We start from the raw sequence: 16,188 nt of genomic DNA, 5'->3' as shown, positions 1-16,188 counted from the left end.
GACTACAAGTGCCCACCACCACGCTCAGCTAATTTTTGTATTTTTAGTAGAGACAGGACTTCACCATATTGGCCAGACTGGTTTCAAACTCCTGACCTCAGGTGATCCACCTGCCTCGGCCTCCCAAAGTGCTGGGATTACAGGCGTGAGCCACCGCACCTGGCCCACAGATCTTGTTTTCTTACAAGTGGTACATACTGTAGAATTTCAGAGACTATACGTGGAAAGAAAAACCACTAACTTTGTCTAGGAATTAAAGATTACATAGAGGCTGGCTATAATTCTTTATCTCCACTAAGAAGAAAACTAGAACAACTGGCATAGGAATAGAGTAAAAGAAGGAAGACTTTTATTAAAAAGTAATTACTGTTGTGTTTAATACCTAGGTGATGGGATGATCTGTGCAGCAACCACCACAGCACGTTTACCTATGTAACAAACCTGCACATCCTGTATGTGTACCCCTGAACTTTAAAAACAAACAAACAAACTGAGGTTTTCAGTGGGCATGTCCACTGGACGAAAGATATTGTATCTAAGGAGGAGCTTTCCTCCTCCTTTATCTAGGCTAATCAGTAGGTGATATCAGTATGGTCTGAGCCAAACTTAGGTTGGCATGGCAGGACATTACCACATAAAGAAAAACTAAGCTAACAGGTAAATACACTGGGGATGATGGGAGTCAAGTTAATCACTTCTGGAGAAGGGGGTTACAAACATGAAACATGGGAAAAATTAAAGTCAGTGGTGTTGGACTGGAATTAGAGTTATTGTGTGAACTCATGGATTCTAATATGGATTAAATATTAATACACACACATGTATTTCTTAGCTTTGTCCACTGAGAAGGCCGAGAAACAATAATGCCCACATGAATGAACATAACTAGTGTCCAAACATGTTCCTTCCACTTAAAGGAGAAGATATTTCCTTTTCCTTGTATGCATGGCTCCTCGGAGAAATGAATGACTCTAGGGCTGAGACAGAAATACAAGATAATGGCCGGGCACAGTGGCTCAGCCTGTAATCCCAGCACTTTGGGAGGCTGAGGTGGGTGGATCACCTGAGGTCAGGAGTTCAAGACCAGTCTGGCCAACATGGTGAAACCCCATCTCTACTAAAAATACAAAAATAAGCCAGGTATGGTGGCATGCACCTGTAGTCCCAGATACTCAGGAGGCTGAGACAGAAGAACTGCTTGAACCGAGAGGTGGAGGCTACAGGGAGCTGAGATCGTGCCACCCAGACTCTAGCCTGGGTGACAGAGCAAGACTCCATCTTGGGGAAAAGAAAAAAAGAAATACAAGATAAGTTAAGACCATCTTGTTATACTAAAAAGCAGAGAAGTGAATGCCATAAATGTCTTCAAAGAATGATAGGGACATGTCAAAAAAAACAGAGGCCAGCTTGAAGGGACTCACATGGAATCTGGGACAATTGAAGCATCAAAGTAAGTCATGAAACATCATGGAAGTTACAGACTATAACCCTTTTGAGTAAAACAACTATTCATATGTACATGCTGATATAAATGAATATATAAATGTGGGATAAGAAATACTTCTAGCTCATGTTAGAATCTTATTAATAAATTAGTCAAAATACCTATTAACTGACACTGTAGTGAAGAAATCTAGAACATCTTAACTAAGGCAAAATATCATTAATGTGAAAATCAACATCATATGTCTCCTGATATAATGCAGTAAGATTACAGCATCATTTCTGAAGCATTCTTGAAAACTACATACATCATTTACAAACATCAGACAAACCCAATTTGAGGCACAAAGTGTCCTGTACTCCTCAACAAATACCAAGATTATGAAAGATGAGACTATGAAATTATTTCTATCGAAAAAGACTAAAGATTCGTGGAAACTCAATGCAGCACACGACCCTGAATTGAATTCTATACCCATAAAGGACATTATTTAGGTGAAATTTGAATGGGATTTGTGGATTAGATGGTAATTTCGGATCAATGTTAATTTTGAGATTTTGACAGATTTACTCTAACTATAAAAAAAAATCAAAAACACATATACTTAAGTATTAAATGGTAAATGGGCATCATGCTTGTAACTTCAACTCAAACAGTACAAAAAAATACACATACACATGCTTATGGGTAGGCAGGAGGAAGGAGGGAAAAAGGCATAGAGAGCGAGGACAATAAAGCAAATGTGAAAAACAAGGAATCTGGAAGATAAATATATAGATTTTCTTACTACTTTTTTTTTTTTTTTTTAACTTTTCAACCTCTTAAAATTATTTGAAAAAATTTCTGGCAGACAGCAATCATTTGAAGTATGTTGCAGGGAAGCGCTGATAAACTCTTTACAGAAAAATAAATTCTGTATTTTGGACAAGCATAAAAATGGTCTACTGAAGGCAGAAAAGTTTGCCTAAATAACTTTTCCAGGTCTCTTCTGGTCCTATGATAAAAGATCACCTAGAATTTAATAAGTACTGAAACTAATATTAATAAAAACACAATCTGATTAGCAATAAAGAATAATTTCTCTACTTACCTCCAAATGGGTTAAACATTTTTTTGAAGCAGGAGATAGAGGAGAAGTAGGCTGATAGGTACTACAGTGCCGTTTCTGTTGTACTTTCCTCTTAATTTCAGGCTCCACTTGTGATTCGGACTCTTCTGTTTTCTTCATTATACGTTCTAAAGGAAGGAGAAAAAATAAAGTTTAAGTTTTACTTAAAATAAGCTAGTGTTTCAACAAAAAAATAATCAGAAGATAAGACCAAACAATAGTTATATCCTGGCTTACTCTTATTTATTTTTCACTCCTCAGCAGGATCTCCACAATGTGGACCACTTCATCAAGTTATCAACATCCTCTTCACTTTAACTTCATTTTGTTCTACTAAGGTAACACAAACCTTTCCTGTGCCTAACCACTCACATACTCACAAATCCTTTTTTTTTTTTTTTTTTTTTGGAGACAAGGTCGCATTCTGTCGCCCAGGCTAGAGTGCAGTGGCATGCTCATAGCTCACTCTAATCTCAAACACCCTAGCTCAAGTGATCTTCCCACCTCAGCCTCCAAACTAGCTGTAACTACAGGTACGCACCACCACACTCAGCTAACCTTTTTTCTTATTTGTAGAGACAGGGTCTCCCTATGTTGCCGAGGCTGGTTTCTTTCTTTTTTTCCAAGTCACTTAACTCTAAGAGTAGCAATGAGAAAAATCTGAATTCAAACAGTACAATTGTTTGGTAAAGGAAACTAAACTAAGCCTGCCTCAAGCTAATTTTCTTTTTTAACTTCAGAACACACAAGGTAATTTTTCTCGATATTTTTAATGTAAATTTAATAATTTTCATTACAAATATAATTAGAAGTTTCAAATGATTTGATGAACTCCAAACCAGGACAATTTAAAATTTACCACAATCTGACTTTATCAGCAAAGGATTAAGTATGCAAAAGGCCAAACACGTTTCTAAAACATAAGTGAAGAATCTGTAAACCAAAATAACCTGCACAATCCTAGCTTTGTTAAATACTTCTACTTCTAGTTTCCCATATTTAATATTCTTCTATCGGTTGGTTTTTAAAAATAAGATTATGTAGACAAAAAAAATCAACATTATCTAATATTTAGTTTGATATACAACACTGTCTTAAGAAATCTATATAATTATTCTTGCTTAATGCAATCACAAAAAGTTTCACTAACTGATTATCATCCTCTCACTGTTTGCATGTCTATTTTCCTAGACACCAAAGCTAGATGTTTAAGTAATCGATGACTACTCCTTGTCCCTTCATCTTCACTTCTAAATAGCTCTTAAGTTCACTCTGTCTTCTCCAAACCCACTGCCACTACATTTCTGATGCTTAACTCTTGCCTAAACTGATGTCCTCTATCCCAATTTTGCTCCTTTTAAATCTTTCCCCACTACTGCCAAAGTGACCTAGTTAAAAATTGTGACTTTGTCATTCTAACACTCTAACTAAATTCCATCTCTTGGCAAGCAGAAGTTCCTGTTTCAATCTTACTTCCAATCAAACTTTACCTCAAAAAGGTTCATTTCTTCATATGTTCTCTCTTTCACCCTCACATATGCTGTTCTTTTCATAAGTGAAGCTCTGCCAATCTATGTGGTGAATTCAAACCCTTCTTTGTTAAGAAGCTGCCTCTGCCCCACTCTAGGCACAATTAAGCAATCCTTAGTTTTCATAGCTCTCATTTTATTGTTATTTGTACTTCTGTTCCCCCATCGTATTGCCAGCGCTGGGAAGAGCAGAAATGACATTTTAGTCATGTGTTTTCCCAGTATCTAAAAACTGCAGAAGGGCTTAATAAATGTTTCCTGGATTAATGAAGTACATGAGAAACATAAAACTATATGACACATTAAAAAAATTACAGGGGTCGGAGGAAGAGACATTGTCACTATGTCATCTCTGAAAATGGCATAACCTTTGACACACAGAGATAATGACTCATGCACAGATCTAGAACCATAAGGACTTAGCCTCTGGCCAGAGAATAACTAAAAACTGCTTTTCTTCTCCCGAGATCTAAAATCTGAGGTTACAGAGCAGCTGCTCCAGTCCAGAGCACCCAGGTGCTATTATTTTTATGAAGGCTAAGTTACTTTGTTGAAGAGCTACGATGTGACACTATAAGAAGAAGGCAGACATTTTGGAATCCAGAAAATAAACACAGTTGTCTGAAACACACAATCAATTATTTGAAAAACTTAATGTACAGTAAAGCAGTCTTAAAACATAGGCCCCAACAAGCTTTTTTGGCCTTACTAAATTTGATAATGTACCCAAAGGAAAGCTTTTTTCTTATAAACATACTTCATTAATCTTTTTAAGCCACACAGTATCTTTGCACATTATTTTGCTCAACCATGTATCTAATTAGTTTTCTGCTGCATTCTGGAGACTGACATTTTAAAAAACAGTATCATTTCATCTTGATTATGTAATCACACTCTTCTCTTCACCATACCTATATCATCACGTCCATGTTACATTTTCTCTACCACCATAAGAGGGAAACAAATGTCCCAAGCTTTGATATAATGCAAAATTTTAATTGATAATAGAGAAAAATGACATTAAAATTCTGATCCCTACCTAAATCAAGGTTTTTAATAAGGTTCCGAAGGAGAGAGATAGAAAAAGGAAGCAATGAAGAAGGTTAAGCTGAGACTTTCGAAACCAACGTCATGAGGAGAAATGATAAATGACTGACAGTGTTATAGGAAACTAGAGTACAGTGAGTCAAGAAAAAAACACAAAAAATGTTAGCCTCAGGGTTAAGAAATTCCATTAGGATTCCATTTTCTAGGGAAAGAAGAGAAAAACACTTGAGAAGATTTGGTAACTCAAGTAAAAATGAACTAGTCTCAAATTACAGCAGAAACATAAAATTGCAAAAAGCTTAAGATTGGACTGGTTCAAGGATGGCAAATACTTAATAAGTGGCCCGTGGAAGTTTTACTAGCTAACTGATCACAGAAGTGATTTTTGCTAGGCTGTTGTAGCCTCAAATCCCCAACAGATTACTCCAGAGAAGTATTTAAGATGAAAACCATGTAACATTATGCTGAATCCCTCTTACAGGGATGAGAAAGAGAATAAAGAGTATTTACCAAAGACCCTGTGGTAGGAACATGAAGATTAGGATACTCCCTTCTAGATTTTGTAGCTCAATGTTTTGTTTTGTTTGTTTTTGTTTTTTTGAGATGGAGTCTTGCTCTGTCGCCCAGGCTGGAGTGCAGTGGCGTAATCTCAGCTCATTCAACCTCTGCCTCCAGGGGTTCACGCAATTCTCCTGCCTCAGCCTCCTGAGTAGCTGGGATTACAGGTATGCATCACCATGCCTGGCTAGTTTTTGTATTTTCAGTAGAGACAGGGTTTTGCCATGTTGGCCAGCCTGGTCTCGAACTCCTGGCTTCAGGTGATCTACCCACCTCAGCCTCCCAAAGTGCTGGGATTACAGGCGTGAACCACCACAACCAGCCTAGCTCAATGTCTTTTTCAATACACTACACTACTTCCAGGTATGCACAAAAGGGGAGACTATGGAAGATATTACTGGGTAAGCGTGATCTATATACAGGTGGGATATAAATAGAACACATTTAAAAAATCAAGTTAAAAAAAAGATCCTCCATAAAAAGAAAGTTCATAGTAGCTTTATTCTTAATAGACAAAAAGTGGAAACAACCCAGGTGTCCATCATCAGGAAAACTGATAAATAACTTGGTATACCCATACAATGCAATGTTAAAAAGAAACAAACTATTGATGCAAGCAATAGTATGGATGAATATCAAAAAAAGATCCTGAGTGAAAGAAGCCTCACATAAGAGTATACAGTGCATTACTCCATTTACATGAAGTCCTAGAACAGATAAAATTAATCTATGCTAGGAAAAATCAGAACAATGCTTACATTTGAGGGGGAAGAGGTAGGGACTAACCGTGAAAGAACATGAGGGAAGTTTCTAAGGTGCTGATACTATTTGTACTATGTCTTCGTGGGGATTTTGGTTAGAAAGGGATATGTAGTTTTCAAATTTTATTGAACTATATACTTAAGATTTATGTATTTCATTGTAGTAAATTTTATTTCAAAAGAAAGAATGTGAGGGCGACCTGGCTGTAACATCTGTCACCCCACTGATCGCCAGGGGTAACTGCGCTGATCTGGTTGGCTAGGTGGGTGTCTACTTCCTCCCTCATCGCTCCACGCGCATCCCTTCCAAAGCTGCACGCTGGGTTAAAGAGGATGACCATCCCTGATAGAGGAGGACCGGTCTTGGGTCAAGGTCAAGGATATATAAGTAGCTGTGCTCCCCTGCTAGAACCTCCAAACAAGCCCTCAAAAGAAAATAAACTGTAAACAAATATTGAACTCTAGTTAATAATATGCCCACTGAAGTGTTTAGAAGTATACCAGGTGTCTGCAATTTACTTTAAAATGTATCAAAAAAATAAGATGAATTAACGTATAAAGGGATGATTAGAACAGAAAAGTGTTAATTGTAGAATCCATGTGGTAGATACACACATGTTCACTGTAGAAGTCTCAACTTTTCGGCATATTTAAACATTTTTATAATAGAAATTGTGGGAGAAGCAGGGTAAGAGGCTTAACTTTCTTATTTGAGATTTTAGTTGTGATACTAATATGCTGAAAAATAAGTACCCAGAGGACAGTGATAGAATACAACGGTTATTTTTATAATGGTTACGTATTTGCTTTTACATTATTTTTTGTAATCTTTCAAAAGAGAAAGACAAACTAAAAAAATGGTTTTCTCCATCATGTAGCTGCTGACTTTCAACGTAAAATAAAACTGAAGTCATGTATCTATCATATTCTCATTATCTTCTTTAAAAATCACTTCTGGGGCCGGGCGCAGTGGCTCAAACCTGTAATCCCAGCACTTAGGGAGGCCGAGATGGGCGGATCACAAGGTCAGGAGATCGAGACCATCCTGGCTAACACAGTGAAACCCCGTCTCTACTAAAAAATACAAAAAAAACTAGCCGGGCGAGGTGGCGGGCGTCTGTAGTCCCAGCTACTTGGGAGGCTGAGGCAGGAGAATGGCGTGAACCCGGCAGGCGGAGCTTGCAGTGAGCTGAGATCTGGCCACTGCACTCCAGCCCTGGGACAGAGCGAGACTCCGTCTCCAAAAAAAAAAAAAAAAAAAAATCACTTCTGGCTATATACTATACTTTTGGCCTATAGGATTTTGTAAGAACTCTTTAGCATGACAATCTACCTCTACTTACTTCTATGGCTTCAACTCTGGCTATCCTGTACCCATTCTCCAATCAAATGTATCATTTGTTAAAATAAGATGAGACTTTTTCACCTGTTGTGCCTTTGCATTCCATCCTCATTAGGTGCAAAGCTTTTCCTCCTCGATTTGGTATGTCAAACTCCAATGATTGAAAACTCAGCTTTACTTACGTTTTGTTTTGTTTTTGAGACAGGGTCTCACTCTGTATCCCAGGCTGGAGTGCAGGGGCGTGATCACAGTGCACTGCAGCCTCAACCTGTGCTCACCGCAGCCTTCACCTGCCAGGCCCAACGGATCCCCCCACCTCTGCATCTTGAGTAGCTGGGACTACAGGTGCTCATAACCACGCCTGGCTAATTTTTTAATATTTTATAGAGACAGGGTCTCACTACGTTGGCCAGTCTGGTCTTGAACGCCCGGGCTCAAGCGATCCTCCCACCCTGGCCTCTCAAGGTGCTGGGATTACAGGTATGAGCCACCATGCTTGGCGTCATCTTTGTGTGTGAAGATTTAAATAAAACTCCAGAAAAGGGTAGTGACCACTCCTTTATGATACCACATTTTAAATTGGCTTTTACATACTACTTTCCAACTCTACAACAGTACGTTTACAAGTTTGTAGTCTCTCTAGCCCTTGAGTTTGCCAAAAACAGACACAGTCATTTTATAAAGACACGAGGCAAGCTTGAATTAATAATCATACCTAACTATCAGTGGAAAACTTACAAATACATTTGCAAAATAAACTACTTGAAAAAAAAAAACACAACATTCCAAAAACATGAGGAGAAAAAATACAGTTGAAATTGATTCCTAGAGCAATTTATTAAATACTTCAGTAGGCATTCCTGACATTCACCCAAATTCATTGAGGGAAAACAAAGTTAATTAATAAAATAATGCTGTTAAATAAAAATGATTTACATGTAAAAACACGTAAATAAATACAAATAAATCTACAAGGACTTCTGAAAAATAAAGGTGAATATTTTTAAAATTTCAGGGTTGGAAAAGCTTTACTAAACACAACACTAAGGAAACCCAACTTTAACAACCGGTTCAACTACAATTACTATTTGACAACATTAGAAAAAAGTAAGGCCAGGCATGGTGGCTCACACCTGTAATCCCAGCACTTTGGGAGGCTGAGGCGGGGGGATCACCTGAGGTTGGGAGTTCGAGACCAGCCTGACCAACATGGAGAAACCCCGTCTCCTCTAAAAAATACAAAATTAGCTGGGCATAGTGGCCCAGGCCTGTAATCCCAGCTATGCAGGAGGCTGAGGCAGGAAAATCACTTGAATCTGGGAGGTAGAGGTTGAGGTGAGCTGAGATCGCGCCATTGCACTCCACTTGGGCAACAAGAGTGAGACTCTGTCAAAAAAAGAAAAAAAAGAAAAGAAAAGAAAAGAAAAGGAGTAACAGAAAAACCACAAAAGGGAAAGAAAGATATCTACATCAGAGATAACAAAGAGTTGCTAAATAAGTAATAAATAGGCAAAGGACATATAAATAAATGGACAGACATAAATAAAAGAAATTCAAATGGCCATTAAACCTGTAAGATATCTCGCCAGTTACGAAGAAAATATAAGAAAAACATTTTGATCAGATTGGCAAAGACTAAAAGAATGATAATCTAAAGTTGCTGAAAAGTGGGAGAAAATAGGCCGACTCAAGTAATACTGCGCTGGGAGCTAACCACCTTTACACAGGGTATTTTTTCTTTTTTTTTTTGAGATGGAGTCTCACTCCATCGCCCAGGTTAGAGTGCAGTGGTGTGATCTCAGCTCACTGCAACCTCGGCCCCCCAGGTTCAAGTGATTCTCCTGCCACCTGGCTATTTTTTTTTTGTATTTTTAGTAGTGATGGGATTTCACCATGTTGGCCAGACTAGTTTCAAACTCCTGACCTCAAGTGATCTGCCTGCCTTGGCCTCCCAAAAGTGCTAGGATTACAGGCGTGAACCACTGTGCCCAGCCACAGAAGGCATTTTGGCATTAACATATCAAGTCTTAAAAATGTGTGTATCATTTGTCCCTGAAATTTTATTTCTACAGATTTGACCTAAAGAAATATATCAAATATATAACATGAATGTACCAGTATAGTAATAATATTTTAAATGTCAAAACATTGAAAACAAAATTATGCCACATAAACATAGTGGGCCACAACACATTTATTTAAAAAAAGATTATAGAAACTTGGATATAAAAATTTGTAGCTGGGCATGGTGGCTCACGCCTGTAATCCCAGCACTTTGGGAGGCTGAGGGGGTCGGATCACGAGGTCAAAAAAAATTTGTAAGGAAGTCCTCCATAAATTTAAGAACCATTTGATTCTTTTCATTTTTCTGAGATATGGTCTCACTCTGTTGCTCAGGTTGGAATACAGTGGCACGACTGTGGCTCACTGCAATCTCGACCTCCTAGGCTCAGGTGATCCTCCTGCCTCAGCCTCCCAAGCAGCTGGGACTACAGGTATGCGCCACTATACCCGGCTAATTTTTGTATTTTTTTGGAGAGTTGGGGTTTCATCACGTTGCCCAGGCTGGTCTCAAACTCCTGGGCTCAAGCGATCCTCCTGCTTTGGCCTCCCCAAACGCTGGGATTAAAGGTGTAAGCCACCATGGCTGGTGCATTTCATTCTTAAACTTCCTTTAATTGTGTTTTCCATGCTGGTTCCATGTCTGTCATCTTTTAATAAGTGTAAAAACCAGGTATCATAAAGTCAACAAGCAAGTTACATACAGAACAGTACACACAGTATGAATACTGTGTATTAATTTTAAAAACGAGTATATGTGCATAGAGAAGGTCTGGAAAGTTATATATTAAAATATTAACAACAGTTACCCTGACTGGTTGAAAGTAAACATGTGGCCAGAGCAGTGGTCCAAACCTGCAATCCCAGCACTTTGGGAGGCTGAAGCGAGCAGATCGCTTGATCCCAGAAGTCTGACAGCAGACTAGGCAACGCTGTGAAACCTTATCTCTATAAAAAATACAAAAAATTAGCTGGATGTGGCAGCATGTGCCTGCAGTCCCAGCTACTTGGTGGTGGAGGTGGGAGAATCATGTAAGCCTAGGAGGTCGAGGCTGCAGTGAGCCATATTCATGTCACTGCACTCCAGCCTGGGAGACAGAGCAATACCCTGTCTTAAAAATGAACAAAAAGCAAAAGTTAACGTGTGTTAAGTAGTGCTAAATTAGGTGACTGAGTTGTAATTACACAATGTAATTACATGAAGAATATAATTAAAAGTACATTCAGAGACAGTATATGTCTGTTCTCTCTAACAAGGATACAAAAAAACAGACTAAAAAAAAGAGAGTTTAAGAAACAAATGACAGAGTAAGTGGGGAGAAAAATGAGATCTTAACAGTTGTTATTTTATATGTTTAGAAAATAATTTTAAAGCAACTAAACAAAAAAGCAACAGGACATGTGGTCTGACCAAAAATTATACTTAATGGTTTACAAACTTTAATTTTATAGTAAAGAACTGCTTATCAATGCTGGTAGGTACTGATATGTGGCTATAACTTATAAAAAAAAAATCATACTAAGTGCCTCAAATTCAAAATAAGGCAAAAAGAACAACAAAGAAAATCATGTTGAGTGTTAACTAGAAAGACCATGATATTGTTTAGGAAAAAATTATGCTTGGTGTTATGCAAGTAATTAGTGATCCTGCGGTTTGAAATCTCAATGTTTTAAAAATTATCTCCAAAGGAAATCATGAAATAAAATGCAATCCTCATATAACAATACATACAATATTATTATAGCATTGTTAATTATCCTACACCCAAGCATACATGTACCTACCTAACACAAAAGAAGCTGAAAACAAAGTTTACAAGTTAAATATATCAATATTCCTCTCCTAAGGTTTACAAGTATTACTCATAAAACCCTCATTTATTAACAATGAGTCCACAGGTATAAATAATTAATTATCAACAAATATATCAGGAAAGTACAGATCTTCCCTACAGAAGATTTTCAATCAATAAATGTAAAAGAAATGAAGAAAACAGAAAATCACCATTAGACAAACATTAAGCAGTAATTGATGCCAGCAAGATCCACCAATGGATGCTAAAATCAGTGGGTGAAAGTTTGAAGAAAAACACGATATCTGCACAGTTTCAGAGTATATCTCTTCTAAAATCTTTATTAAGTACCAAGGGAAAATAGTAATTTTACAGTGAAAAAACCCAGCAGAGAGTATCTTAACCAAATGATCATGGTTAACACTACCAATCCTAAGACATACTCAACGTCACGGAACCCCTAAAATGATGCACTGAGAAGGCCACACATCACTTCTTGGGAAGTCTTGCACCAAACACATAGGCTTACTCTAATCCTAAGACATCATCTTCACCAAATTGAAAGGCATTATACAGAGCAACTGACTAGTCTTCAGAATCATGAAGGAAACTAAGAGAACATGACAAATGCCATGTGGGATGACAGAATGAATCCTGGAACAGAAAAAGGGTATTAGTGAAAAGCTGGTGAAATCTAAATAAGTTCTACAGCTTAATTAAGAATCTTATACTCACATCAATTTCTTAGTTTTGATAAGTGTACTAGAATTATAAAATACTAACATTAAGGGAAGCTGTGTGAAAAAATAAACATGTATGTCTCTGTATTAATTTTGTAAATTTTCTCTAAGCCTAAAATTATTTCAAAGTAACAAGTTAAAGGCCAGGCACGGCGGCTGACGCATGTAATTTCAGCACTTTGGGAGGCCGAGGTGGTAGGATCACGAGGTCAGGAGCTCGAGACCAGCCTGGCCAACATGGTGAAACTTTGTCTCTATTAAAAACACAAAAATTAGCTGGGCGTGGTGGTGGGCGCCTGTAATCCCAGCTACTTGGGAGGCTGAGGCAGAGAATTACTTGAACCCAGGAAGCGGAGGCTGCAGTGAGCTGAGATCACACCACTGCCCTCCAGCCTGGGCTACAAAGTGAGACTCCATCTCAAAACAACAACAACAACAACAACAACCACCAAACAAAAAACCCAAGTTAAAAGAACAGTAAATAAGCATGCTCTTTTTTCCTTTAACTTGAGTATGCTTATTTACTTAATGAATGTTGAATAAGCTTTAAAAATTATTTGTAACAAGCCTGGCTGACTGGCATCTAAAACCATTATCAGTGGGCCAAATCACTCAACGTCTTTGAAATGCTTTTTTTTTTTTTACTTTTGAGACTGAGTCTCACTCTGTCACCCGGGCTGGAGTGCAGTGGTGAGATCTCGGCTCACTGCAACTTCTGCCTCCTGGGTTCAAGTGATTCTTGTGTTTCGGCCTTCTGAGTAGCTGGGATTACAGATATGTGCCACCATGCCCAGCTAATATTTGTTTTTTTTTTTTTTTTTTTTCCAGTAGAGACGGGGTTTTGCCATATTGGCCAGGCTGGTCTCGAACTCCTGACCTCAGGTGATTGCCTGCCTTGACATCTTAAAGTGCTGGGATTACAGGCATGAGCCACTGTACCTGGCCAGAAATGCATTTGTTAAAATAAAAATAACACCTTTTGTACGGTTCTGAGGATTAGAAGTAACCTTCTTTGTGACAGAGCAAGAATACAGCAATGTACAGTGTTTAAGAGTGTGGGATGTGGCATTAAACAGACATGGGTTCCAATACAAGCTTTGTCATTTACTAGCTCTATGTCCTTGAGAAAGTTTTTTAGCTTATAGGAACCTTGAACAGAAAGCTAGGATAAAAATAAATAATGAAAGCAAAGCACTGGACTCAGCATATAACTGAGTAAGAGCTCAATAAAGATTTAAAGTATAACAGAATAACAGAAGAGAGTAGTCACTATTACTAAACTTAACAAACTTAGCATAACTATGCTTAGTATGTAAAGTATAATAATTCACATCTATAAAGACTGCCCATTATTAAGAAAGGATGAAATAAGTTTGGAATATTCTCTTCATAAAATAGAGAAACGTTCACTACATGCACAAAAGATTTTCACCCAAAGTAGAAAAAAAAAACTGTGGGTGTTTTTTAAAAGCACATTCTTAGCTATCAGAAAAATCTAGCTTTTAAAAATTACTCTATTTTAGAATTAAGAGCCATCAGAGCTATTTAAACAAGCAAAGGCCTTGGAAAAACAAGATGGACACACATTATTAAGAACCATGATTCTAGATAATGAAAACTGATTTTATGATGATATATTTTTTATAAATGTTATTTGCCCTTATTTTAATTTTTGGATTAATAACCAGTATATTGAAAAATATTTCAATATGAATATAAATTTATACTCACAATGATTTTCCAGTATCTACTAGTAACACAGTTGTAGCAGGTGTGGTCTCTTTTTAATTGAGTGTTTCTCTAATGTATTCTAAATTTTAGGAGCAAAACCAGTAAGTGGAAACACAATTACATAATACAACATTGTAACACAGTTTAATAAAACTCAATTTCAAAGCTATAGCTCAACTATAGTTACTATTTGCATTTGTAACATAACAAAAATGCTAAAATAATCAAAAGATTTCAAACTGTAGTCACCTAACTGTGCAACTGTTCCAGGTATCAGGTTACCATTAAAGAAATTCTCAAATCCACTACAAAAAATGGTTTTTCATATATATCTATTATACCTGGGAATATTCTAAAGCCAGCATCATATCTCCATTGTACTTTTCATAGAGCAATTTGAAATCCTTCACAGGTGTAACAAAACTGCACACTTACCAACACCTTGGAGCCGACTTAACCTTACAGGATTAATTTCAACTTTTTGGACATGAGGTGGGTATTCTTTCCTAAAAAAGAAATTTATATAGTTTTATTCTAACAGGAAATACAGTTTTCAAAATGAAAAAGTTAATGGCATACTTACAATAAGCTTATTAAAAGCAAATCATAGCTTCTTTGCCATATAAAGAGTGATACTATAAAATAACAAAACTATACCAATAAATGAAACTCAATTTGTAAAATTTTACTGTAAATTTTTTTTAGTTGTTTAAAAACAAATAAATAAAGGAATAAACGTTGAACGAGATTGTCTTGAGGACAATTCCAAAATCAGAACAAAAAACATTATGTACAAGACCAGCAATCATGGAACAAGCATTTAGTCTTGTAGTATGATTACATTATGTCAGGGCTATAAGTACATTTGTTTTAAAGTATTAAATTCCACTGTTAAACTTCAAATACATACAATATCATGGATTTTAAACATAATCCTTAGTAACTAAATACCGTATCTAAATACTACATCCAAATACTGCATCTATTTGAACACGAATAAACACTGATTTTGGGGGAAAAAAGCAAAATTTCAGGGGAAAAAAGCAAAAACCTTACGACTAATTGTAGGATAAAAGCATTAGAAAAGGGGAACTGCAAAAAGTGCAACAGACCAGGGAGTTACAAGAGCTACTTTCCTACTCTAAATAAACCACATAAAAATAAGAGAGGCTATTTTTTTGTAATTCTATTCACACTGGTGATCCAGTAATGTAAATCATAGCTTTCATTTCATTAAAATCATTTTACTCAAACAAAAATTTCAAAGAAATTTTCTTGCAAGAATTTAATATTCTTATATTACAAAAAGTCAAAGCACTTGAAGTGAAAACAAAATATGAAAATAACAAAAGAAAAAATACTATGGGCAGAGACAGTAGTGTACTTACTTTTTTTTTTTTTTTTTTGAGATAGAGTCTCACCTCTGTTACTCAGGCTGGAGTGCAGTGACGCGATCTCGGCTCACTGCAAGCTCCGCCTCCCAGGTTCACGCCATTCTCCTGCCTCAGCCTCCCAAGTAGCTGGGACTACAGGCGCCCGCCACCACGCCTGGCTAATTTTTTGTATTTTTAGTAGAGACGGGGTTTCACCGTGTTAGCCAGGACGGTCTCGATCTCCTGACTTCGTGATCCGCCTGCCTCGGCCTCCCAAAGTGCTGGGATTACAGGCATGAGCCACCACGCCCAGCTGATAGTAGTGTACTTATAATAGCAGTTAGAAAATAGCATCATGTGCTATGTGTGCTTTGTATCTATTAATTTCTTTAATCCCCCCAATAACCTTATATGACATATTATTAATACTTTATAAATGAAAAAACTGAAATACAATGAGGTTAATCAACTTATCCACAGTCACACAATTAAGTAGCAATGCCAGAATCTGAATCCCAGCAAATTGCACCAATATCAAGCAGAGCAACATCTGGTACAACTGGGCAATTTCCACCCTGAAAAATTTGAAATTTGTGAAGATATGCATTATGAAAATGAGAATTTGCCTGAGATGTAGTAGTAACAGTCTTATAAGAAAAAAAGTAGGTTTTTAGTTCCTAACTTGGGATTAAAATAAAATG

General features: G+C 37.0%; 1 protein-coding gene across 2 annotated transcripts in view; it reads right to left on the bottom strand.

The window, feature by feature from the left end:
* SENP6 (SUMO1/sentrin specific peptidase 6) overlaps window positions 1–16,188 on the bottom strand; it is a 113,310-nt gene that overhangs the window by 53,890 nt on the left and 43,232 nt on the right. For both annotated transcript variants that reach the window (XM_011965834.1, XM_011965835.1), the window contains 2 exons: window positions 14,550–14,620; window positions 2,535–2,680 (listed from right to left, as the gene is read on the bottom strand). In XM_011965834.1, coding sequence (XP_011821224.1) covers window positions 2,535–2,680; window positions 14,550–14,620 — 217 coding nt within the window. The remainder of the gene's footprint in view (window positions 1–2,534; window positions 2,681–14,549; window positions 14,621–16,188) is intronic.

This window comes from Mandrillus leucophaeus, unplaced genomic scaffold, assembly GCF_000951045.1.
Source record: "Mandrillus leucophaeus isolate KB7577 unplaced genomic scaffold, Mleu.le_1.0 Scaffold738, whole genome shotgun sequence".
NCBI classification, from domain to species: domain Eukaryota; kingdom Metazoa; phylum Chordata; class Mammalia; order Primates; family Cercopithecidae; genus Mandrillus; species Mandrillus leucophaeus.
The sequence above is the reverse complement of the archived record's forward strand: the minus strand, read 5'-3'. Positions and strand labels throughout refer to the sequence as shown.